Raw genomic sequence first — 27,436 nt, 5'->3', positions numbered from 1 at the left:
CTGTGTAGTCTTTTTACATGTTAATTGTGCATCTTTGGACTTGCACGCAGGAACCTGCTTCATGAAAACACTACATGCGTTTGAACTAAAAACAATGTGGGAAGTCAGAAATGCACGTGCAGCTAGCTCTGCATTCAGTACTATAAAGTGTCGCATGGAGTTGAGGCTCCTTCCCAAAATATTGCTATATGGATTCAGTATAATTTTGTCAAGTGAAATAACCACAAAAATCTAAAATAATCTTGCTTTCTTTTCAGATTTTATTACTAAAGAAGCAAATTTCAGTTTTAAACCCATCTCTGGAGACAAAATAGGAAAAAAATGCACTCTTTCCAAATAACTTGCAAGATAAAGATGAAAACTGAACAACGAAAGACAAAACCACATTATTTTCTCTATTATGTGAAACTGAAACATTAAACAGCCCATTTATTTACAAATCGATGAATCAAGAAGTAGTATTGAGATTTTTATGAGCTTGTCACATATAGCTTTATTCAGTAGCTTTGAATATGCTGCTCTGCATGTTGGAGAGCTGTGAGAGGGCACAGAGAAAGATTTCGCAGGAACCGTCACTCTAAAAAATAGCAAAGCTGGGTGTGGGTGTTTGCTCTACTGTAGAAACTTCCTTCCGTGACATTTATATTCTGTGGAAGTCTTTATTGTTAAAAAATCCCCCAAAGTATTAATGACAATTAGAACTAACAATGGCTGGTGTGTCAGCTCGTCACTTCAACTTGTTTGACTTCAGGACTGTAGAAACACAAAGGACAATCTCAGTTTTCTTCTTCCCATAATTTTTGCATTTTTCCTGGGTTTTTCAGTTTGTGTCCCCCCCCTCCCCCTTCTGCCTTGCAGTCTGTCACAATTGTATTACCTGTTCCTTTATTCTGCCTCACACCTCAGATCTATCATTGTTCTTAGCATATGTGCCAATGAATGATACAGGGAATTACACCTCAGTGCTCTGTAGCAAGGCTGTATTACAAATATTTCCTCTGGTAGCCATGCCAGTTTAAACTTTTCTTAAATGGATTTGGCTGAAAAAAAATTCCAGCAAAATACTATGCAGTTGTTTTCAACTTGGCTCAATACCTGAATACGGCTTCCTGTGTGGCCACATAAACAGTTCTCACAGAACAACTGAAGGAATGGAGTTGAGGAAAGAACAGTAAAGAGGACCATCAGTAGTTGAAAATGTTCATCAGTCTGCATTTGGTCAGGTTGTCTACTGAACCACAAATGTGACCTTTAGCCAGGACAGGTCCAGTCAACAACTGTGTGTTCTGAGAGTGATCTTTGTGCTGTATTTCCAGCTCTGGTATACCACCTTCATTTATAACCTCTTGCAAGTCATTTGCCCTTTATTGTTTTAATCTGTAAAATTGCAATAATTAATTTCTCAACAGGGCATGGCTGTGGCAGTGCTTTTACCAGGGGAGATCATAGACTCATAGAATTGTTAGGGTTGGAAGGGACCTTAAAGATCATCTAGTTCCAATCCCCCTGCCACGGGCAGGGACACCTCCCACTAGATCAGGTTGCTCAGAGCCCCATCCAGCCTGGCCTTAAAAACTTCCAGGGATGGGGCTTCCACCACCTCTCTGGGCAACCTGTGCCAGTGTCTCACCACCCTCATGGTGAAGAACTTCTTCCTAACTTCCAGTCTGAATCGACCCATCTCTAGTTTTAATCCATTCCCTCTAGTCCTACCATTACCCGACATCCTAAAAAGTCCCTCACCATCTTTCTTGTAGGCCCCCTTAAGACACTGGTAGGCCACTATAAGGTCTCCTCGGAGCCGCCTTTTCTCCAGACTGAACAACCCCAACTCCCTCAGTCTGTCCTCATAATAGGAGAGGTGCTCCAGCCCTCTGATCATCCTCATGGCCCTTCTCTGGACACGTTCCAGCACGTCCATATCTTTCTTGTAGTAGGGGCTCCAGAATTGGACGCAGTACTCCAGGTGGGGTCTCACGAGAATGGAGTAGAGGGGGAGAATCACCTCCCTTGACCTGCTGGCCATGATTTTCCTGATGCAGCCCAGGATACGATTGGCTTTCTGGGCTGCTAGTGCACACTGATGGCTCATGTTGAGCCTCTCATCTACCAGCACCCCCAAGTCCTTGTCTTCAGGGCTGCTCTCAAGCCAGTCACTGCCCAGCCTATATCGGTGCTTGGGATTGCCCCGACCCAGATGGAGGACCTTGCACCTGGTCTTGTTGAACTTCATGAGGTTGGCATGGGCCCACCTCTCCAGCCTGTTCAGGTCCCTGTGGATGGCATCCCTTCCCTCCAGTGTGTCAGCCGCCCCACACAGCTTGGTGTCGTTGGCAAACTGGCTGAGGGTGCACTCTATGCCACTGTCCATGTTGCTGACGAAGATGTTAAACAAGACCAGTCCCAGTACTGATCCTTGAGGGACTCCACTTGTAGATACTAATGTGAAGACACAAAGAAAGGCCACAGAAAATAATGAGCACTAGATAGACATATAGAGAATTTACCAGGTTGCATGGAGAGTCCCTGCAGGATGGTTAGTTGTATATTTTATTTAATGCTTTTGTCAGCTTTAGCAATTTCTACCTTTCCCTCCCCTGATAGTTTATTTTTGCTTTGCCTGTATCCCTTTGGGAGGGGCCAACGCAATTGTCAGATGAGAAAAAAGAATACTTTTTTTTCTTTTTTTGATCACATTACTTTTCGACTGAATCAGTTACTGGGCCTGGCTTACTGTACAGCCTACAAACAGCTGTTATTGCAAAACTGAAAGCAACACAGAAACAGATATATAGATATTTGGGAACAAGAGCTGCATATGCTGTTGCTACTTCCAGAAAAGACTTATCAAGAGCCATTGCCTCAGTGGCTGCTGCCTTTGAGAGCCAGGCCCTTGAGCTACCTTGAACAATTGTTCCTTCACAAATCTGTTAAATTCTGCAGTAAGAGGAAAATAATTGCCTAAAGGATCTTCCCTCTCCTTACTGCTTCTTGTAGCATACTTCGTTGATAATTTCTAGTACTCGAAACAACCACTTAAGTGACTTAAAGAGTCTACTGATGAGCTCAGTGCATGGTAATGTGATTGCAAAGAAGAGAAGTTAGTGTTACAGAAGAAATAATTTCTGAAAAGAGTTAATCTAAAAATGTAAAACGTGTTTAAAGGAGATCCATGTAGGATTATAATCAGGCAATTTGAATTACAATTTAAGTGAACTCTAGGTGATTGGCATGAAGAGGAAGTCAGATCATCTGCTGCCAAGCAGCGTGTACCCTCTTTGGAAGCTTAAAATCAGTTAACGTAATGGTTTTAGAGCATATACTGTATTGTATGTATCTGCTTCAGTGAATATTCAATATAAAGCTCTTCTGATAAATAGCTTCTCTAAAGATACCTTATGCATATTAAACCCCCTTATTTATTCTCTTTACCCATAATATACTTTGTAACAAACTATAAACAGTATTTTTGTTTCTTTTTGTGCCGTATGATTCTTAATATTGATACGCAGCTGAAATAACTGAAGTATGAACTTTTAAGTGTGGGGAAACCAACCAGAGTTAAAAATATGTCACATATCTGTTCTTTCATCAAACTCCATCTTCAGCAAGTTTTTTTCATGAATATCCTGAAGAGCAGAATGGCACCCTAATCTGTTATAAACTGCTTCTGTGCCTGCCACTGGCGCCAAATAAATAATGGTAAGATTGCTGTAGACATGCTAGTTTATTTTTAAAATGATTGGTCTCTAAGTAGCTGTAAATAAGACTAATCAAGATGGAAATTTTTAATCATCTTTTCATCCTTCAGTAGATTAAGCAGCATGTCCATACTAAACTTGATCATTATCCAGAAATATTTAATTTATGGATGACACATGACTGCACATTGAAACTGGGCCAAATATTGCAGTAATTGCTGGATAATCCTGTGTTTTCTGGTTTGTCAGAGCTTCTCTAGAGACTGCAAATTCTGCTTGGCTTCTTTAATCACTGTGCAGTTGTCTGGTAGAAGCCTAGTAATTTTTAAATTATTATTGTGCTGTGTGTATACGCAAACATTTACACTGCACTGTAATATTCAAATGGTAGACTGCATAAGCTAAACAAATGAGGTGAACTTTTTGTATTTGTGATTTTTTCATATAGATGTAAACAGTTTAATATGCAGATGAATCTTCTGAAAAAAATTGCTCATCCCCTAACATTTGTAGAAGCCTTTTAACTATCATGTGTAAATATAACTGTGCAGATTTATATTTTAATGTAACTTTTTACTATTATTTGTAAAATTTCCATAGAAATTAATGATCAGTACATTGAAAGACCTCTGGAAACAATTAACCATATATTGAACTTTGCTGAGTTACATTTGAAGAAATTAGCATACTCATACTATTATTACCTGATGGCTGTATGTCAGGCTGCATCTGCAGTGTGGTGCTTTGGAAGTTAATGATTTATGTGTGGTTCAAGGAGAACATGGATCATACCGAATACTCCACATTTGTATAAAACTTCATCTTAGAGTATTCAAGAATTGTTTGTAGTTTTGGTTTTTTTTAAATAGCAGTCCACTTGTACAAATCCTAAGAGCGGTATAAATTTGGTTAGCCATGGTAAACTCAAGTACACCTCAGTCACAGACTTGTTAAATTCAATTAATGTTCCTGCTATCACTTATTTGGAAAAAACCCAAAAAGTCAGCAGAATATACTGCCTTCAAATTACTATTTGTGATCATCAGGTATGCTCCATTGAACCAGTGGGAGCCATTTACAGTTAATGAGGTAGAATCACTGCTTGTGTTTCTTTTCACTGTAATGTAATTTTGTAGTGTATTGTGTGTTTTCCTAAAAAATAAATGAAACATGAACTCTAAGCATATCAGTCTGAATAAATTAAATGGCTAGCGTCCACAAATAGATCAAATCAATACTCTGTGTTAGTTATGTGGCATCTTATTTCTTACAGGTATTTTGGAACTCAAGCTCATTCCATAGTAAGTAGCGGCTTTTCTTTTGGCATGTTCTGCTAAGGAGCCTCTGTTAAACCAGTGGGTCTGCTTATGTGAATACCTCTACCCAGATGTGATTATGCTAATATAACATGTTAGAAGTAGTAGATCAGTTAAAAATGAAAAGCTAAAAGCCATCCAAAACCCTAAATGAAAGTGACTGGAGACAGTCGCTCGTCTTGCAAAATCCCCTTTATTTAGGGAGTTTCTGAGGCTCCGGTCAGGAGGTAGTGATGTCTGCTGCAGAGCTCTTACTGTGCTCTTTCTTTCTTTCCATATAGAATAGGTCCTGTAAATAGCAGAAGAATATTTTAGAACATCTTTATCTGAAGAGTCATTACAAGTCAGATAGTAAGCTTTTAATTTGCCAGTACAATGTGCAGAACTAATAAGTGGCAGCTCTTCCTATCATCAGGAGGGACCATTTGTTCTTAGTTTTGTACACAGCCAGATATCTGCTTTATGGCACTGAAATCTTCTGCCTTTCAACACATTCCAATCTGGTGGTGAAAATTACTATTTTAGAATCTATCTGCTTTTTTCCAGGCAAGAAGTAAGCTGCCAACTAGGAAGCTGCAAGAGACAATCTTAGAGATAAAGGTCCTGATAAAGGTTTCTGAGATAACTTCAATACTGCAGCATGTAAAGTGTATTGGGTTGTAGTCCTTGACATTACCTGGAGAATGTATCTCTAAAGACATCTATTTTGAAGCAGTGGTTCCAGCTAGAGTAGGTAACAATCTCAGTAACAACACTGGCAGCATGTTCCTCTTGTTAGCTACTAAGCAGAGAAAGGCAACCATGCTGACTTCAGAATATGTATGCAAGTGCGTGTTTTGCTTTACACCAATTTCCTCATGTTACCACTAGTAGTCACACAGCTCTGGCAGCTTTTTGTTCCTTGCTTGTGGAGTTTGCTGCCGTATCACACGGTTGCTAATAGTACTGTGTTTTTCTCTATTACTGTAAAATGAAACACTAACTTACTTGTGCCTGAACATGGAGTTCTAGCCACATTTTTAGGGTGGGCAGATACAACCAAGAGTCAGACACAAAGAGAAAGATGATATGATCTAAGTGGAGTGCTAGGAAAAATATCTTTTTTGTGGCATTATGGATGGTTGTCAATGAAGCAAAATTGCATTTGCTAAATCCCAAAAGGTTCTGCAGTAATTTAGATATAAACTGCAAAAAAAGGTGTTTAAAACTTAATCAGTGTAGGGGTAAGGGACAAAACATGTTAGATGTGGTATGTGGGTGGCCTCTAAAGGTGGCCTCGATGTGATGATGCAAAATGAAGTGAAGGCTGACAATGATCCCCAAGATGCAAACCTGAGTGACAGATTGACTAATTTCTTGAAATAGCCCTTTGTTCCTTCTCAAACACGAAGGAGACTGTATCCTCACAGTAAAGAATGTGGTAAGGATTCGGAGTCATGCATTTACATTTTTGCAATAAATTAGCCATTTCAAATCTGGCAGCTTTCATTAATGACTAGACTTTCTATAATCTACTTTAAGTAAAATGATACCTCGAAGTGTCTGTCCATGTGTTTGTGCTTTTATACATATTTATTTCTGAAACTTCAAATGAAATACCAGAATACTGAGTTGTTCTTGGCTATGCAATTTATTTTCTTTTGGGTAACTACTTCTGTAATAGTTCTTTAAGTTGTTTCCAAATTGCAGTAACATCAAGAATTTGCAATTCGCCCAACATTCTGAAAAAATTCAGTATATGCAGTTAAACTTCCTTATTTTATGTTAGTTTGTGATATTTCTTTCTGTGTTGTTCTCATTTTCTATGTGAATTTCCCTCAACAGACCCAATTTAAATAACTCAAACAGTAAATAGCTTCATTTTACTGAAACTGTTCGTTGTTACCATGATATTCCTTGTCTTGTCAGTGGAGCAGAAGTATGTATTATGTAAGATTATGTATTCAGGGCTTTATCTAGTTATGTCTTGAAAACATGCAAGGATGGAGACCACACAACCTCTTTGGATAACTTGTTTCACTCCCTGACGAATTTCATGCTGAAAACGTTCTTTATATCCTGTCTGAACGTCTCTTGTTTCAGCTTATGTCAGTTGTTTCTCATCCTCCCACCAAACAGCGCTGTGAATGGCTAGACTCCATAATTTCCCCATGGGTCCTGAAGGGTGTAGTGGTTGATGTTACCCCCAAGCGGCCTCTTATCCCAACTGTAGGCGTCCAGTTCCCTCAGCCTGTCCCGCAGGTGAGTGTCCCAACCTCTGACCAGCTTGGTGGCCCTCCCCTGGATTTGCTGCTGTTTATCAGTGTCTTTTCTGTATTGGAGCAGCCAAAAGTGGACACAGTATTCACACGAAGTCTAGCAAGTGCTGAGCAGAGGGGGACAATCCTTCCCCATTATATACTCATGTGATTCAGGCGGGATACTGTTGGCCTGCTTTGCTGCCAGGATACACTGCTGGGTTATGCCCAGCTTGCTGCCTACCGAGACCCCCAGGTTGTTTTCAGCAGAGCTGCTCCCCAATCAGTCAGTATCCAGCCTGCATCTTTCTAGGTTCTTTCTTCCCAAGTGCAGGACTCATCCTTGTTAAATTTCATAAAGTTCCTCTTGGACCATTCTTCCAGCCTGTCTATGTCCCTTTGAATGGCAGCTTTACCAGCAAGTACATTGATTGCCTCCCACAGCTTGTGTCATCTGCAGACTTGACAAGAGCACACTTGGTCACCTCTTCCAGGTCCTTGATAAAGATGTCAAACAGGACAGATCCCAGTACTACACGTCTAGTTATTTTATCATAACAGTCAGTCAGGCTGGTCAGCCATGATTTACCCTTGATAAATCTATGCTGACTGTTCCCGATCATCATCTTCCTGTGCCCAGAAATGTGTTCAAGGAGGACTCGCTCTGTGATTTTCCTTGGGACTAAATCAGGCTGACCAGCTTGAAGTTACCGAGCTTGACCTTTTTGGCCTTTTTTTGAAGATGGGTGCAACATTTACCTTTTTCTAGTTGTGAAAAACCTCCCCTGATGTCCATGACCTTTCAGAGATGACCGAGACAGGCCTTGCAAGAGCACTGAACAGTTTGCACCCTTAGATACAGCCTCTTGGGTGCCATGGGCTTGTACGGGTGAAGTTCTCTCAAGCATTTCTGAATGTGTCAGCTGTTTCTGTAAGAGAGCCATACTTAACAATTACAGGTATTTCTAGGTCTCTGTACATGTTGTTCCTTCCACTGAGAATTGGTTGACATTTTCCACTTCAAGCAGTTTTGTTTCCTTTCAGAATATTGTGCCAAATCACCTTCTAGGTCAGTGTAATGTTTGTTTAGCTGAAATTCACTTCAATTACATCACTTCCTCTGTGGAATCTTTCTGGAATTTAATGGTCATGAATCATGAATCAAGTATGGTATTGGCGGTGACAGCTCACAATTACGGGAAAGGATATAATTGTTTAAGTACAAGTAACTCTCTGATTATCTTTGTTTACAGTGCTGTTGATGATCTGAGCAGATGACCCTGAAGTTATAGACCTTATAGTGATAGTGAAGTTATAGTGAAGACAGCGGACATTCATGACTGTATTTCTAAATTAGATAAAAAAATTAATAAAACCCAAGGCACGCCTTCCCAGTCTTGGTGTTCACTGTTTTAAAAAAAAAAAAAAAGTAGTCTAGAATAAAATATTTTATTATAGTCAGAAGTATCATTAAGATATAATAAATGCACATTAAGTTGACATGTTAATCATATTTTAAACATTGCATATTTTAGAAGTTCATCATTCTTTTTTCCCGAATGACAAAACATTGGTTTCAAGCTAAGTAAAAAATTACAGTTTAGGTCATATTTTGTAATAAAGCAAAGTCAGCAATGCATAATAATGCTTTAAAAAATAAAAGACATTTTACTTGCAAGTCAGAGTTACATTTTTTCATTATATACTTAGGAATAAGTGCCCCAATTTTAATTATGCCTGAGAAAACTTGCACTGTTTTAAATGTGAGTGAGATCTTTCCTGCTTAGAGCACGTATGCAACTTCTGCTTTTTGGTCATTGATTCATAAGTTATGAATGTTCATTAGCTTTCCAGTTTTCTGCTGGTGAATTTTTATAATACTCTAAGAAATGCTATAAGCACTAGAGTTTATTTGAGGAAGGAGTCCACACATTGAGAAAATGTAGTGATGGGGCATTGGGTACTTGTGTGAGAGATCTTTTTTGCCACTTACGTGTTCTTTCTGTTAACTCATCCAGAAGGCTGACATAGTCTTCTGACAAAGACCACTCAGATGTCTTATCTTTCCTACTGTATATTCAGGCCTTTCTTCTTCCTAATTTTTGGTAGTTATGACACACTCTCTAGCTCTAGTTAGTAGATGCCACCATCTAGCTGCGTTAGTGCTTCTGCTTTCCAGAAAGAAGATCTGGGTCTTTTTGGCTTACCAGTCATACGGGTGAGGAAAGTGTTTGGATATGCTGGCAGTGTGTCTCATTTGGGCTGCTTTGCTTGTGCGTGTGGACTTCCAGATGCAATTGCTCCTGCTTACTGAGATGCTTTCTTTCATTGTGCTCCAGCAATAACTTACATTACTCTGTTTGACAGCTCTCTTAGGTAACAAAGTGCTCCCATATAGTGTAAAGTGGTTGATTTATAGTCAGATTTTCTTCTGTGTTAATGTGGTTTTGGCCGCTTATCAGACCAGTCTCCAGCCAAACTGCGTTTTTTTGGGTTTGGTGCTGAGTTCTCGCTGATAGCCTTACACAACAGCTTAACTTCATTTAGGCCTACTTGCTGAGCTCTGCTTGGACCAAAGTTCAGTTAGTTCAAACAGGAGGAGCGCATCAGTCTCACTGTGTTGAGCTTGATTTGGGCTTAAATTCAGCCTGAAAGCCAGAGCTGATGCCACCTTAGTTGAATAATGAAGATTTGGCACCTTTTTGGTGTAGCTCTGTAGAAAGTAAAATTCTTCAAAAGTGTGTTATTACTTTTTTCTCTTTTTAAAATGTTTTCACAATCTTGTAGAGTAATAATCCTTTGTATTTTTGTTCTCTGTCTCTTTTCTCCAGTCGAGGCCTGTTGCCCTGCAGGACATTTTGTGAGGCAGCAAAAGAAGGCTGTGAACCAGTCTTGGGTATGGTAAATGCTTCCTGGCCAGAATTCCTGAAGTGCTCTCAATTCCAAAACAAAACTGAAAATGACACCAGTACAAGGGTATGCTTCTCACCACACCAAGAAAAAGGAAGGCAGTGTATGTTTCCATTCTTAATTGCTACACTATGTTCATGAGTTCGTATTTAATAATGTATTTTTTATGTGTAGGGAAAGCTCTGGGATGAAATTATTATTTCTGGTTCTGTTACTATGTTCCTTCACGTTACTGTGATAAAGTCTAGTTGTCAGTTGGTTATAGTTTTGCTGTGCTTTAATTGTTTAGGCTGAATTTTTTTCCAACTTGTATTGATTTGAGGCTTTTTTGTTTTGCATCAAAAATTCTGAGCTGGCTCATATTCAGCCAGGTGTCAACCAACACTCCCAGGTTCTTTGCCACCAGGCAGCTTTCCAGCCGCTCTCTAAGGCATTTCCATCTCCTCAGAGCTGCTGCTCTGTTCTCTAGATCCAAATCTAGGTGAGATCAGACCTGAGAGCAGGAAGCCTGATTCTGTTTTCTCATTGACCCCGTTGCTGGAGTTCTCTTGCTGGCATTTGAGAGTTTACTGTTGATGAGGCATCGTCCCATGAGCCTAAGTGACAGAGGCTTGTACGGTCCATCTGTGGATTCTAACTTTGTTTATGACTTCTGTGTGACAATAAAGAAGAAGAAATGGTATGATGAAGACTCTTTTTCAATTTTGTTTAAAAAACCTAAGAAGTTATACACTCAAAACTACCTTAGAAGAACAGTGAGGTTATACAGTGTATCTTTGAATGTTAGATAATGCTACAATTAAGTTTGTTTGTATATCCTGGGTTATCTCCTTGCGCCTTCTGAATAAGCGTAATATTATAGCCTTAAAATGTTAGATCAAATCTTTTTACCAGTTGGATTCTCTCCGTCTGTTATGGCATGTTTTGAGGGGTCATAAATTAAAGGATGCTGCTGTCCATACCTACCTTCACCGGTGGGAATATTTGTAATGGCTGAGGTGGGGAAATACACAAAGAGGGATTGTGTTTTGTTGAAGGCAGTTGAATACTTTCCAGGAAAACTGAACAGTATCTACAAGTCTTTTGTAGAGTTCCTGTGGGGTTTTGGGCAAGTTGCTGTATTGAAAGCCACTGGGAGCTGTATTTTAACCATATGATATATGCTAAATATGTTGAAAAATTACATCTAATAGATCTCTCCAAATGGGAACTATAAGCAAGTAATTATACAAATGCATATTTTTTTCCCATGCCTCAACTTCCCTTTGTAAAATGAGAATGAAACTGTCCTTGTAGCTCGCAAGGATTTTGTAACCATATGTGTGTTGATGCCTTTGGTACCATAGTAATGAACATCATTGGAATTAGGAGTACAATAATTTTGTCTTCATGGCAGGTTCAAATAATAAATAAAGTAAGAGGCTGTAGCATAAATACATAGGTATGGTAAAGCGTTGTATGCTGAGCAGTGAGAGTAACTAACAATGAGCAATGAGCAACTAGCATGTCATTAATTGAGCACACTTCTACGGGGCACAGAATGAGGTAGAATTCTGAAAATGCAACCCAGAGACCTGAGTTTCATGCATGTGTGGTACATAGACTGAATACAAGGTATAATATAAATATGCCTATAAAATTTTGACAAATTATAGCTGGCCAAAATGTTCAAAAGCCCCACCAAATCTAGATAGCTGAACTTTTAGATCAAGCCAGAAGAGATTGCTGACTTCTGAAATTTCCAAATTTCAGAATATCTTCTGGCTAAAATAATATATTTAATACTGCCAGACAAGCTTATTAGGCTAGTGCCTCATTGATGATTCTTCTGTAATCTGTATGGCAGGATTTGTATCTATCTGGTAGCAAACTGCATATATTACAGAGAAGAACATAGTGGAAGCTTGCTATTTCTCACTAGGGGAAAATATCCAGAGCCAGTTGTGAGACACACTGCCCCTACCTGTCAGGCTGTGGAGACCTGGGCTGCTTAATGAAGTTTTGACATACTGTTGTATAAAGCAAAAGGCATTTTTAATTCATATTTTCATGAACTACTGTGCATGATGCTTGGATGTGAATAGCTTTCATGTAGAAAGATAGACAACAGAGAATTTTTTGTCTTTTCTTATTGAAAAGAATGGTTCCAATGTGATTCCTCTGTGACTGAAGAAGGCCCAGGTTCACTAGGCTGTTTCTCCTACAGAAATAAATAATGCTGTAGTTGAATATTTATTTCTGAAATTTGTATATTTGAAAGAATTTACATCTCTGAACGCAGTAGAACCAAACAGCAGGGGTTGGTTCACTATTCCAATCCTTTTTTACTTAGCGCTCAGCCCAAAGCACTCTTCACGTTCTTCTCAGGGCTCAGTTCCTGGAAATTCCAAGAGCGTGTCCTTGGCATATGGCTGCTTATGTCTCAACTTTGTGGTTTCTTGTGGGGACTAATGCCTCCAGATTGCATGCAGTGAAACCCTTCCTGCCCACACATGCCTTACATATAATCTATTTTGTATGATGATGTAATTCTCTTTTGGGGCTTTAGTTATTTCTTGTATTTATCAAAAAAAAAGGTGTGGCTGCTATACCTGCTTGGTTTAACACAGTATCACCCAGTCCAAACCAAAATTTTCTCTTGATTGTTTTTGTCTGACTGTGACTAAATACTCGTTATCCTCCACATTTTCTGAATTGAAAATTATCACTCCTCAAAAAAATCCTTGAACCTCACATGCCTTTCCAAGCTCTGTTGAACAATGTGTGTTGACTGATCTAGTTAGAATCTAGGGCATTTATCCTGGGGACAGTTACCAGCTTTCCTGAAAAATGTTTATTAGTTAGAATTGGGATTATCTAGTGGATATATACTTGTTCATGTGTCACTGCTGTTATTTATCTCTTTGTCTAGATATTTTCTATTTACTTTGCAAATTGAGTGCACGTTACCACTATGGAGAAATTATTGTGACGTACATTCCTGATGTGACCACAGATGTACTGAATGTACTGGAAAATCTGAGCCATGTGCCATTATAGTAAAACCATCTGAATGTACAAAATGAGCCACAGAGAAAAAGGTGCAGGTCAGTAGAGAGGGCTGCATCAGTCAGGTTGATACCCTTTCACGCAAGTGGCAAGTGAATACCAGGTAGATGAGAAAATCAGCTACTCTGAAAATAGTTTTAGGAATCCAGCTTCTGAGAGTTAAGATGGACAGTTGGACTGGTTTCACAGTTCTAATGAGCATGTAAGGGAGTGAGAAAGAAGCATCATCAGTCATTCATTCTATGTGAATCCAATAATGCATTTCTAGGAGGGAAAAATCTCAGAAACCTTCCTGGGGTCTGCTGTACATATGCCTACTCTCAGAAATATTCCAGCTCTGTTTTTCTTTATTTCAACTGTCATTGTATTTTTCTGTCATTGTATTTACTTTGACCAGCCAACACAGCTGATGTTGTTAAAACCGTGGAGAAAAAAACCACAGTAGCTTGAATGAGAATAAAGCAACACAATGAGCTGATTTACATTAATGTGGAGCCGTCACAAAAGCCCTGAAATTATTTTTCAATTAATTTGAATGGTAAAATTCTTTCAAAAGCAGCAGTGACTATGATGCTTCTGCTCTTTATACAACAAAACTATGTAAGCGACAGTACGGAACTGTCAGACAATGTTCACTTCTGTATTATTAGTAAAGAGGCATTATAAATGTCTGTTTCTGATAAAAAATGATGCACATGGGGCCTGAATTGCACTTCATAGCCATGAGATTTGTAATAAATAATACTATTTAAGTTATACAAAAGACATAGTCTATTAAAATTTAAATATAGAATATCAACTCTATTGCATTGTTATGTTGGATATTATTAGACTGTTAGTTCTTAAATGTAGAAAAAATTATATGACAAAAGCCAACGAGACCTTTTTTTCTGGTGAGAAACTGTTTTTAAATAGCTGTCAGTTATGCCAAATTATGAAAATATTTTTCATATTATTTTTTCCAAGAACAAATTTATATTTTTGTCTTAGGAGATTTTATGTCTCCACAGAATTTTTTGGTAATGTTTCAAGTAGTGAAAGTTAAATATGTGAAAGTACATTTTTTTCAGGTTCCTTTTATTGCAGATAGTCCTGTGATCACAGTTTCATTCCTATTGGAGTGAATGTTAGGGATTTTAGTCCTGACTCAGATTTAATGGAGGCATTAACTTAGGGGTTTTTTTCCCTTCACATGAGTTTCTTAAAACATAATGCTGTTTTCTATGGTTTTTGGTTTGTTGGGGTTTTTTCTTTTTTTTTTTTTCTGAACTATGTAAAAAAGGGACTTTCCATGCTGTAATGGTTTCTGAGTATTATAATAATTCCTATATACTATAGATGCATTTAACTATTAGTAGTTAAACTTCAAATCTGTAAAAAGGAATGAATAAAAAAAAAGGAATTATGAAAAAGAATGAAAGTAAGTAAGTATAAGTAACACATGACATTATAAGTAGCATTAAATTGTAAGTAACGCAGAACTTTTCTGTTCCATAAGACAAATAAATATTTTTGAACTTTTTATTCAGTCATTATTGCAACATTTTTTTTCAGTTAGATACAGTATTTTAATTAAGTTTTTTTTGGTTAGAAAAGTTACGGTAGTTGCTGACCGGGAAAACCATTGTGGATAAAATGGGTAATCTCCCTTCTTGGCAAAAACATAGAAATTAATTATTGTACGTGTTGATGAATGCCCTGCAGTCTTCAAGGGCATGAAAGGGCTAAATGCATGTATAATTGCAGTGAGCTCTTTTAGGTGTTTGAAGATGCCACCATAGGAGCTCTTAGCCTGTTTTAAGCTGGATAAGAAGCATTTAATTGGAGCACCACATTAAGAATATTAGCAATAGTTATTAACAGTTAATGTAATGTATAACATTTTAAGATACTGTAAAAACAAAATAGTTAATAGTTAATAATAACAACTATAGACTTTAGCAGTACTTCTCTCTTATGATAGCATTGCCTTTACCCAAATTTAGCTTTGAGTTATGCAGTAGATCAGACAAACAGGTCAAACTTTCTTCTAGTGGCTGTCATCATACGTTATCTTGTCCTGCGTAAGCTGCAATAGTGGAAACACAGAAAATACTCAAGAGAATTAATGTAATGTATACAAGCAAACTACTAATTTTCTTAACCAAATACGCTTAGCTGATGCAGATCTTGTTTTGTGTTGTTCCAAGAATAAGACACCAATAAAAATTGTTCTGATACTGTTTTTTACCATGGTGCCTAGTTCCAGGATTTTTTACACTGGTGTTGATTTAGAGAATTGCCTTGAAGGAATACCTTTGAGCAGAGATTCAAAGGTAGCATCTGGTTACAACCAGGTATTTTTCTGTTGGCAGTGTGAAGCTGATATGATACACATCCAATAGAGAATTTGTTTGAGAAAACTTTTAAAATCACGAAGACATTATCTTTCTTTTGACCCCTGGCATTCACTTAATGCAGTGAACAGAAGAGAGAGATAATCTGTGTATGTGTAACATTGATACTAACCAGCTGCAAAAACAGCAATAGTGGAATAATTTTTGAGGGAGACAAAATGTTTTTCAGGATTGTGGTGGTGTTTCATGTGAGGAAACATTCACAGTTGGAAAAAACATTTCCCCCAAGCACACATTCTTTACTTCTGTTGACACTGCATTATATTTTATTATGTCTTTTGATTATTTTTTTTCTCCCATTCTGCCTCCCCCACTGCTTATCTCTGCCTGCCTTCCTGTTCTTTGCCTATTTCTGTTCCAGCTTGGAGTTTCCTAGGTGGCCTTTTTAGGCCACTTCACTTGAGTGGAAGAGAAGGGTCTTTTGTGTTCTTTCTCCCACAGTGTTTTGCATTGTAAAGAAATGGAGAAATGGAGAGTTTCTTGAGGGGAAGGAGTTGCCAGCTTTCCTTGTTCTGTGATTGTGATCCTAGTATCAAAACTTTCTAGAATTGACAGCTACAAGATGCACACACTGTACAGCAGGGTACTTATGTTATGGGGATCAGGTGATGAAAATTTTCAGGCAAGAGAATACAGGGATTCCTCTGTGTCCCACTGTGCTATTGTGACTGTATTGAGTCAAATAAAAAGTCCATCTTTCCTGTAGGGCTGACTCCAAAAGCTGCCAAAATCAGATGCCCAGAGAAGAATAGGAGAGCAAGGCAAGAATATTTGGCAATACTTTTCCAAAATACTCCTGCCTTGTCCATCTGTTTGAGATTCAAGGACTTTTCTGTAATTTGTGACCCACCATAGATTTTTCTTCTGTTGATTTGTCCCTTTGTTTCATGAATCTGTGTACTACATCGTATCCTGTTTCAAAGTGTTACAGCTCGTCTGTGCATTGTATGATGAGAATCACCTTTTGGTTGTTTTAAAGGCAATTTTATTTGATATCTTCTAGTTATTTCATAGCATTAGACAGTGAGTGTTGTCTCCATTTCAAAAAACAATTAGCAGCACTTTTCATGGTCATTTTCATAGATATACGGTGCTTTCTCTGTTGCTATACCTTGAAATGCAATCTTGAGGATGGTAGAATAATATGTTTGTTTCAGTCTGTGCTATCTGCAGCTTTCCAGGGACCTGCCCACATAATCTTCTATAGATGGCATTCCAGTAACCTAGCTGGGAAGTGCAGCACATAAATGGCTCCTGAGAGACACTTTTGATAGTACCCCAGACACAGGTAAAATAAAGCACATTTTGCCACCAGTGGTGGTTAGTCAAGGATTTTGGAAGCTTTTCCAGATTGTAAACCTTTCTGGGAAAGGTCTAAAACAACCAAGTTTCTCTATCGGCAAGGATTGCTTCTGTTTTCTTTGGGTTCCTTTTACCTAACATTGTTTCTTCTTCAGGAGTTTGGGTATGTGAGTATTTGCATGATTATATTAATAAACATGTGAGTTATTGACAGAGGTATGAATAATTAACATTTCTCAGCACATTCCCTTATAATAACAGCTTTAAAATTTTTAATAATTTTAGCAAATTTGAGTGGTATGGTGCATAATTTTTTAATTTCAGACATCTATTTCAGGCTTTATTTCTTCTGCTGCTTTGTTTCAAACAGTCTCAGTATTTCTGAGTATGCAGCAGTTTGCCTGTGCTCAAGAAAGTCTTATAAATGGTTGCATATCTAAATCCTCTAGGTTTCAGATCAAATATTGAAATTCAACTTTCAACAAAAGCCTAAGGCAAGGTTTTTATAATTTGCATTAAAACCTGATCTTTGGAGGTATGATAGAATTGTCAACCTTCTGAAAACCTCTTCTTGCACAAGCCTGGTAGAAAGCAGAAGTTACGTTCATTGGAGGTAGTGTTCACAGTGTGTGTGCTCTCCTTGCCCTGAACACTGCGCTGGCTGGACCAAACATCACCTGTTAGAGGGTGAGATTCATTTTTCTTAAAATTCCTTCTGATTGCTCTGGGTGCTAAAACTGAGAGAAGGAAAACTGATTTCATTCTTCCTCTTGTTTGCATGTGATGTACAAGAAGAATAGGAAGATATTCCCTTTAATAAGAAGAAATGGAGAATTGGATTGGGACGGAAATCGGGATGAATAGGAGCAGAATAGGATAGAGATGTATCAGGAAGGGACAGTCAGAATGATTTATAAGTGCTTGAACACACTTCTGTTCGCTGCCCAGAAATGAATATGGGTCTCCATAATCTTTGCTCTTCTGATCTGTAGGAAAAGTGGTCAGATAAATATCCTTCCCGTTTTTTAACTTTGTTCTCCCAGGCCAAATTGGCATATTCACAGAGAAGGTAGAAATCCGTCATTGTTGCTCCCTTAGTACCAGTGAAGATCTGTACTGATGGCAGAGATCTGTAAGACAATCAAGATGGTTCCTTTAATGGTTCTTTTTGATCTATTTATGCTGTTTTCTTTTTTGAACATGCAGGAAATTGCATAAAAGCCCAAGTTGGAAGAATGTAGGATTTCCAAGTCAGTTAAAGTTGCCTTTCCAACCTCAGACAGTCTTTCTTGTATGATGAATTACAATCTTTTGATTATGTTATCATATTCTATGGTATGTGGGATAAACATATCATGGCCTACAGGGAACCAGAGCCCATATTGAGGAAAGCTATTGGTTCTAGGGCCGCCCGTAAGGCTTACTGGTCGTAGCAATTGGAAAGTGCAATGCATAAGGCAGGGAAATGGAGAAAAAAAAGATCAGCTCATAATAAAGAAAATGTGATGTTATAATATCAAATGAGATTCTTTCCCTGTCACTGTTGCAGAGACCATGTGTAATGCTGAGCAAGGCACTGGGATCAAAATTTTCTCGACTGTTCTTTGCACATTTGCAATTAACTGAGCACTTCATTTGTATAGCTGGGGTTTATTTGCAACTGGGGCGTGCTCTTGCGTCTGCAAGTAGAGGTAACAGGAGCTATTCTTTAAACATGTAAAATAACATCAATCTTTACTCTCCAGAAAAAAAAAATAATTACTTACCGACATGTCTTAGATCGGACAACTGAAATTATTATTCATTATTTCTTATAACTTTCACCTTAATATATCAGTGCCTCATTTTTTTCCCCCTGTAAGATAAGAATGTGGATGCTATCTAATCTTACGTTGCTGTTAAGACTACTGTATTTTGCAGTTTGTAATACTCTTCCAAAAATGGTAGAATAGAGGTGAGGTTGTAACTCTTCAGTTAGAAGTTAGGAAACATGTCCAACCACACAGTGGGGAGTGAGGGACCCTGCTGAGGAGTACATTATAAGGGTGTGCAAAAGGATGCTGCTGGTGGTTTTGCCCTACCTTGCTTCTGACTAATGACTAAGAGGCGCAAATTAGTTGAAAAATTGTGTTCTAAAGTCTCGTGTATTTTGGGCAAACCTTCTTTAAAATATGTTGCACAAGTAGCTTTCACTGCAATAACCATGGCCCCATTACACAACTGGATAATAACGTTTTTGTTGCAAAATCAATTGCTGCCCAAATGGATAGTGCACCTGGGAATATAATAGAAAAGATTTTGAAATTATTCACATATGTTTTTATTGCAAACACATTTTTCATACAAGGGGGTGCGTGTCTGTTGACTAAGTCTAAATTACCCTGTTTCTTGGGGATGATAAAATTATATTTCAGGCTTAGAAAAGCATGTAAATATGCTGAAAAAAATAATCTCTTGCTGCCAAAAGTTAACCATAAAAATGAAGGTGCTGAGAGTGTGTGGGTGTATTGACTGACATTATGCAAAAGACAGGACTGCTATGCTAGGACCACAAATAAAATTGGAAATCTGGATAATTAATTGCATCTAAAGTCAGTGCAAGCTGGAGCTATTTGTCATTTTTTAAAATCACACTCTGCATGTTTAGGCATGGCTGGTGCTCAGTGGTACATCACAGCATCTGCTGTGCTCCTAGTGGCTCAGCAAATTGTGAAGAATATCACTTTGCTATAAAGAAAGGCTGATCGTGAGCAGAAATTATGATATCCTTTAGCCCCTTTAGTCCCAAGGTCAGATTTAACAGGTGTAACAGTCTTTTCATGACTGCCTGTTGAGTTCTTTTAAAATGGGTCATTCACTCATGGCAGTTTTAAATGGCTTTGTTCTACTTCAAAAATTGTATTGTTTCCATTGAGATTTATCTTTCAGATTTTCCTCTTGACCTTCTTGCATTCAATGATGTTCCTCTCAGTGCTATCCTGATGTTTCCCAAAACAGAAATATATGTCAATCCCTGTGGGAAATCCTGAATATCAATTTGTCAGTGTGAAAATAAATTCATAAGACTCCTGCAGCAGTAACTTTGTAGTACCATGGCTAATGATTTTTCTCCTCAAAGAGCTCAAGCAAACAGATAAGTTTTTTCATCTTTTTATAGGTAGAGAGCTAAGGCACAGATTGCCTGAATTGTCCAAGGTGATGCAAAGAGTTTGAGAACCTTTATCTCTGGAACACATAAAAGATTCCTTATTCCATAAGAACATCTTGCCTTGCCTAGGCTTTTTTTTTTTTATGGCGTTGCTTCATAGTGCTTTTATAAATCAGCTGATCTTCAACAAATAAGATCACATATGTATTTTTTGCAAGTAGCTGATTTTTTTCACTATTAAAAATCAAGTCAAGCTTATGGTATTTAATAAGACAAGGCGTGAAATTCAATTTTACTAGAGAAAGTAATGAGTTTTTCAAAGACATTTTCTGTCTGCTCCTCAACCACGAAATAATGGGGGATTTTTTATAAATCAGAAAATAGTAAAGAAAGAAATAAAAGGAAAAAGATGATGGAGTCTTGTCCTGTGTAAGGTAATATTAGCTGCATTTGTAAGTGGGTAAGAGCAATTATCATGAGAGATAGATAATACTTTTCAACTGTGAAAATCATAATATACTGACAACAGAAGGTGATTTTGCATCCTACTGAAAACCTAAATCAGCCCTTCTAGATGTCAAAACATGACTGTTCACTTTTAATGAAAGGAACAAACCAGTTATTAATATTCTACTGCCTAGGAGTTGGGTTATTTGGAGGGTTTCTCAGGAAAGTGTAGTTTTAAAGAAAGTGAATGCTTACTTTGCAAATGGTGGCATACCTAATACACTGTGCAGGGACAACGGGCACGCTACTTTTGCAGTGAAGGATGTCTTCCGTGTATGCTGTGAAGACATGGAAAGGCAGAGGTGGCATCTGGGATAACTGAAAGAATAATGGAGAACTGAGAACAGTGAAAATATGAATAAATTATTTTTCTAATATAGCTGGCCAGGGGCATCAAACAGCTGTTGGAACTTGAGATACGTCTTTGACTGCCAGGTAGCATCAGACCGACAGAAATAAGGCACCATGAGAAGCCAGCCTGAGCAATCAGCCTGCTGTAACCTGACAGCCAAGGACCTGAGGTGTCACCATCAGGGAGCAGCAGGAGCAGGGCTGCTCCCTCCAGGCAGGCAAGCTGGGAGCTGAGGCTGTGCTGGGATGGAGAGCCTGAATGCAGCAGGCAGAGCTGGCCCCAGACATGGCAAAGTGATGAACCAGGTCCAGGGTCCAAGCAGAGAGCCCATTCAGGAGGTGGGACCAGAGATGGGACTGGTGACGAGGCTCCAGTGTGGCTCCAAACCCATCTAGGAACCAGGGCCAAAGTTAGAGCTGCAGACCAGCTAGGAACCAGGGCCAAAGACGAGCTGTGGTGTATATACGAGGGATCCATCCAGGAGATGGAGCTGTACCTACAGCAGTGCTCGGGCAGGGTTTGAGCCTGTGGGCAGGGTGTGGGCGGAGGCCCCAGGTGAGTCTGGTCAGGGTGGTTCAAGACCATTCAAGCCCTATTAGTGCACTCATGGCTCTGACAGTCACTATGGGCAGGTTGTCCTGGTGGATTCAGGAACGCAAAAGAATGGCAAAAAGCTGTATTCTAGGATATAGGTTGTACCTGGTAGTGGCAGGTTAAGGACAGAAGTGAAAAGACCAGCGCAACTGAGGAATAGTATGAAACCATGGAGATCTCAAGGCCTAGGTCTAGAAGGGTCCTTGTCATCATTGAAAGTGCCTCGTGAGAGGGAGAAGAGAGAAAGGTATCAGAGTAACACAAACTGTCCCTTGCCAAAGTGAAAGCAACAGCAGGGCTAAAGGATGCTGGTCTCCCAATAGCCAAAATTCCTGATAGGAGACTGTTGTGAAGACCAGCGTGCTTCAAGAAGTAAGAGGCTTACTTTGTCAGAACAGGGAGATAATCTATTTTATTTTTCTGATTTAGGTTTAGATTCTTAGCAATACACTTCTATAATCCACTTCTTTGAATTGTTTGCCTGATTCCTTATTTGTCATTGGACAAATCACTTGGACTTCCTATCCTTCAGCTTTTCACCTGTGGGAAAAACAGAGACATTCCACTTGCTACCCTGCAGGCTAAAGCACTGTAAGATAAAAGCCGTGAGTTTGAGAATTGAAGAAAAAAGTTTCCAGCAAGTTTTCTTTTATGATACACTTACTAAAATCAAAAGATACATCACTAAATAATGAATTCCTGAAATTCTATGAACAGCATGGCTTAACAACCAAATAAAGCATATAAAAATTGCTGCAGCAGCATGGAGAGTCAATATTTTTTAGTTCATGTTTCTCATCTCTCTCTGCCTTTGATCTTTTATATCCTTAAATTGTGTCTGCATGCTTTGTGAAACACTGACAGATTTCATCAGCACCACTTTGCTTTTCATTTTGTTTCATTTTTCTATTTCTATACTTCTGAAGACGTACAAAATGAGATTACTTGTATGCTCTGAGTTACTTCACGACGGACTGTTTTGTTGGGAGAGATTAAAAAGAACGTTCCCTCCTTTTCTAAGTGAAGTCTTGGCACCAGAAAGAGGAGTTTAGATGGGACATTAGCAGTGTGTGAGTTTAGGACTGATCTTTCACTTAAGCTCAGTTTTTATCTGTCCAAGCACGTGCTTAATCAACACATTATTGTGGTTAATACTTCGCTGTTAAGGCTAATTCCTTATACTAGGAATTCTGCTGAGTGCAGCACCAAGTACAATGTTGTCACAAACATCCTCATAATAATTGATTTATTAATGGCTTCATCTGAAATTTATGTAGTGTATGACCTCTGTGCTATCGTCTACTGCAGTGCCAAACTGAGGTCATAAAAGCTCATTCTACTAAAAATGATATCATTAGATATTTGGTTATTTTTCTTTAATTATTTTTAACTATATTCTGGATGAATATACTTGTTGGTAGACATGTTATGAGGAATGGAAAATTATGATGAGAATAGTCAATTTGCATTTATTTGCTTTTGAGATATAGGTCATAAATATACTTTCGAGACTTAACATGTTAAGTATCAGATTCAGAGAATAAAGGGAGAAAAAATACGAACTGTATTCTCCTATAGGAATAGGAAAAATGCAAATTTAGGCATTTTAAGATGAGAAATATGGAGCTATGTCATGATCAGGTTCAAAATTACTTTGATGGAGGAAGAGATTCTGTTTTTTCATACCTCCAATTTGCGTTGTGGTAAAATTTGAAAGCTACTATTAGAAATATTTATTCTTGGCAAACTTGGATACAAAGTTTGAATTACAATGGAATTTCTATGAGTAGAATTTTGAACTTTCATGAGATTTTATTGTGTGAACTTGCTGTTCTCACACATGGATACATTTAATAACTTTACACTGGCAAAGCAACAGGATATTTTCCCTCCATCTCTGAAAGCTATTTCTCATTTCAGATATGTATCGTTGAAGTAAAGTTACTGGGGTTTTTTTGCTGATCTTTTACTGGAGGTGAAACTTTCTGTTTTGTTTAGGTTTGTTGAGTAGCCTGACTGTTAACTGTAGCTTTTGAAAAAAAAAAAAAATCAACACAAAAAAACAAACCCCAACAGGTTCTGTACTGAATATTTGCTTTTCTACTTGACATTTTTACTTTACATCCCCATGTAGTTTTCATTTGGTATCTTTCCCCATCTGTATGTTTTACAGGGATTTTTCTCAGCCGATGTTTTTTAAAGCAAAGGCTTGGAAGTTTGGTTTCTATTGTGTGGACTAAGATGTTAACAAATTAATGGTCATCTGCATCTTTGTATTTTAAGTGCCTTGAAGGACTTGAATGGGAAGGTGTTATGAGTTCCCTCCCTCTGAACATAATGGCTCTGCAAGGTATCTCCAGTGGGATGCCTGAAGTTCTAGGTTTTTTTTGTCTCTTTAGGTATCTCAATTCCCCATATATCAAATAGCAACGATGACTGTTTTCTAGCGTTCAGGGAGTGAAAAGAATGCCTGAGGAATCCTTCCCCTCTAGAAAGGTGTCTGTGCTATGACGCTGTCAAGGCTCAACCTGGTGACCTTTTGCCTGAAAACCTAGGCTGGGACCATCCATCTGTAGTAACTTTAGTTAGATATTTAATCCAACACATCTGCTTAATAGAAAAAAAGAAAACTTGTTTAATCCTATCCTAAGCTCAGTTTTTAACAGTTACTCTGTACTGCTGCTTTATAGATGTAATGGTAGATTGAACTTTGCTGATTAACTCAGCCTAGATACCTATTTTTGAAATAAAAAAAAAATTAGATGAAAATGACAGTTTGCACTCGTGTGAATTTGATTGATTTGGGGTTTCTTGCTTCAATTAAGACTCATTGTTCTAGCTATCTTTCATTTCCGCTTATTTCTTCTTACCCTGAAAACTTTAACATGCATTATTTCTTTCCTTCTCTTTTCCAGCACTGTGCGGAGGAGAGGAGAGTTTCTTGTGTGCCAGTGGGATCTGCATCCCAGGAAAACTCCAGTGTAACGGCTACAACGACTGCGATGATTGGAGTGATGAGGTCCATTGCAGTAAGTTTCTTAAACCTTGCAGTGTTCCATTGAAGCACTGAATCCATTCAGAGAAACCTAAAAACTAACGAAGGCTATTGGTACAGAATAGGAACTTTGCATAGTATTTGCATATATAGACATTTGGGCTCTCTCAGATGCCATTTAGTGTGTTTACCTTTGCTCACTCTGGCCACAGCTGTGTTTTTGATCTATCAAATTTTATGCCTGGAAGCAGATTCTAAGATTGTTGCAAGGACCTATGTGGAAATTAGAAGGATTTGGGGGCTTTTTTTTTTTTTAATGGATCAATAACATGCATCAGAAGAGCACTTCTGATGATAAACTGAAGACTGTTAGTTGTATCTTTTTCCTAGTCGTTGGCATTGGTTTTACAGCAGATGCAAAACCATCTGTTTAGAAAGTTCTCTTGGTCTCAACCCTGGATGTGGTTTATTTAAGTAAATACCAGTATATAGAATCATAGAATTGTTGAGGTTGGAAGGGACCTTTAAGATCATCGAGTCCAACCTTTAGCCTACCCTGACAAGAGCCACTTCTAAACCGTGTCCCTCAGTGCCCCATCTACCCTTTTTAAAACACCTCCAGGGATGGTGAATCCACCACCTCCCTGGGCAGCCTATTCCAATGTTTAATAACCCTTTCAGTGAAAAAATGTCTCCTAATATCTAATCTAAACCTCCCCTGACGTAACTTGAACCCGTTTCCCCTCGTCCTATCACTTGTCACCAGGGAGAAGAGGTCAGCCCCCATCCCTCTACAACCTCAGTAGTTGTAGAGGGTGATAAGGTCTCCCCTCAGCCTCCTCTTTTCCAGGCTAAACAACCCCAGCTCCCTCAGTCGTTCTTCATAAGGTTTGTCCTCCAGACCCCTCACCAGCTTTGTAGCCCTTCTCTGGACATGCTCCAACACCTCAATGTCCCTCTTGTAGCAAGGGGCCCAAAACTGAACGCAGTACTCGAGGTGGGGCCTCACCAGTGCCGAGTACAGGGGGATGATCACTTCCCTAGTCCGGCTCACCACACTATTCCTGATACAGGCTAGGATGCTGTTGGCCTTCTTGGCCACCTGGGCACACTGCTGGCTCATATTCAGCCGGCTGTCAACCAACACTCCCAAGTCCTTTTCTGTCGAGCTGCTTTCAAGCCATTCTGCCCCAATCCTGTAGCGCTGCATGGGGTTGTTGTGTCCCAAGTGCAGGACCCGGCATTTGGCCTTGTTGAACCTCATACCATTGGTCTCAGCCCATCGGTCCAGCCTGTCCAGATCCCTCTGCAGAGCCAACCTACCCTCAAGCAGATCAACACGCCCGCCCAGTTTAGTGTCATCTGCGAACTTACTGAGGGTGCATTCGATCCCTTCATCCAGATCATTGATAAAGATATTAAAGAGAACCGGCCCCAGCACCGAGCCCTGGGGGACACCACTTGTGACTGGACACCAACTGGATTTAACTCCATTTACCACCACTCTCTGGGCACGGCCATCCAGCCAGTTTTTTACCCAGCGAAGAGTACACCTGTCCAGGCCATGAGCAGCCAGTTTCTCCAGGAGAATGCTGTGGGGAACGGTGTCAAAAGCTTTGCAAAAATCCAAGTAGATAACATCCACAGCTTTTCCCTCATCCACTAAGTGGGTCACCTTATCATAGAAGGATATTAGGTTTGATAGGCACGACCTGCCCTTCACAAACCCATGCTGACTGGGCCTGATCACCCTGTTCTCCTGCATGTGCCGTGTAATGGCACTGAGGAGGATCTGTTCCATGACCTTCCCAGGCACCGAGGTCAGACTGACTGGCCTGTAGTTCCCCGGATCCTCCTTCCGGCCCTTCTTGTGGATGGGTGTCACATTTGCTAACCTCCAGTCAGCTGGGACCTCCCCGGTTGTCCAGGACTGCTCATAAATGATACCAAGTGGCCTGGCGAGCACCTCCGCCAGCTCTTTCAATACCCTTGGGTGGATCCCATCCGGCCCCATAGATTTGTGCACCTCCAGGTGCTGAAGCAGGTCCCTCACCATTTCCCTTTGGATTACGGGGGCTTCATTCTGCTCCCCATCCCTGTCTTCTAGTTCAGGGGTCTGGGTGCTCAGGGAACAACTGGTCCTACTGCTGAAGACTGAGGCAAAGACTTCATTAAGTACCTCAGCCTTTTCCTCATCCTTGGGCACTATGTTGCCGGCCCCATCTACTAGAGGACAGAGATAATCCTTAGTCCTCTTCCTATTGCTAATATATTTATAGAAACTTTTTTTGTTGTCCTTGACAACAGAAGCCAGGTTTAGCTCTAGCTGGGCTTTGGCCCTCCTGATTTTTTCCCTACATAGCTTAACTACCTCTTTGTAGTCGTCTTGAGTGGCCTGCCCTTCCTTCCAGAGGCCATAGATCCTCTTTTTTTCCCTAAGTTGCAACACTAGCTCCCTGTTTAGCCAGGCCGGCCTTTTTCCCCGACGGCTTGTCTTCTGGCACATGGGGACAGCCTGCTCCTGCGCCTTTAAGACTTCCTTCTTGAAAATCATCCAGGCTTCCTGGGCTCCTTTGCCCTGGAGGACTGCCTCCCAGGGGACTTTGTCAACCAGGCTCCTGAAAAGCCCAAAGTCCGCCCTCCGGAAGTCCAAGGTAGCAGTTCTGCTGACCCCTCTCCTTGCTTCTCGCAGAATCGAAAACTCTATCATTTCATGGTCACTGTTCCCAAGACAGCCTCCAACCTTCACATCCCCCACAAGACCTTCCCTATTTACAAACAACAGATCCAGCAGGGCACCTTCCCTAGTTGGCTCTCTCACTAGCTGTGTCAGGAAGTTATGCCCAGCACATTCCAGGAACCTTCTAGACTGTTCCCTCCCTGCTGTATTGTATTCCCAGCAGATGTCCGGCAAATTGAAGTCCCCCACG

At 39.5% G+C, this 27,436-nt stretch overlaps 1 protein-coding gene across 9 annotated transcripts in view; it reads left to right on the top strand.

The window, feature by feature from the left end:
• Positions 1–27,436, top strand: part of CORIN (corin, serine peptidase) — a 149,710-nt gene that overhangs the window by 69,579 nt on the left and 52,695 nt on the right. For all 9 annotated transcript variants that reach the window (XM_074587998.1, XM_074587992.1, XM_074587999.1 and 6 more), the window contains exons 5-6: positions 10,086–10,267; positions 24,427–24,540. In XM_074587998.1, coding sequence (XP_074444099.1) covers positions 10,086–10,267; positions 24,427–24,540 — 296 coding nt within the window. The remainder of the gene's footprint in view (positions 1–10,085; positions 10,268–24,426; positions 24,541–27,436) is intronic.

The sequence above is a fragment of the Larus michahellis genome, chromosome 5 (genome assembly GCF_964199755.1).
Source record: "Larus michahellis chromosome 5, bLarMic1.1, whole genome shotgun sequence".
Taxonomy (NCBI): domain Eukaryota; kingdom Metazoa; phylum Chordata; class Aves; order Charadriiformes; family Laridae; genus Larus; species Larus michahellis.
This window is presented reverse-complemented; position numbering and strand designations above follow the sequence as displayed.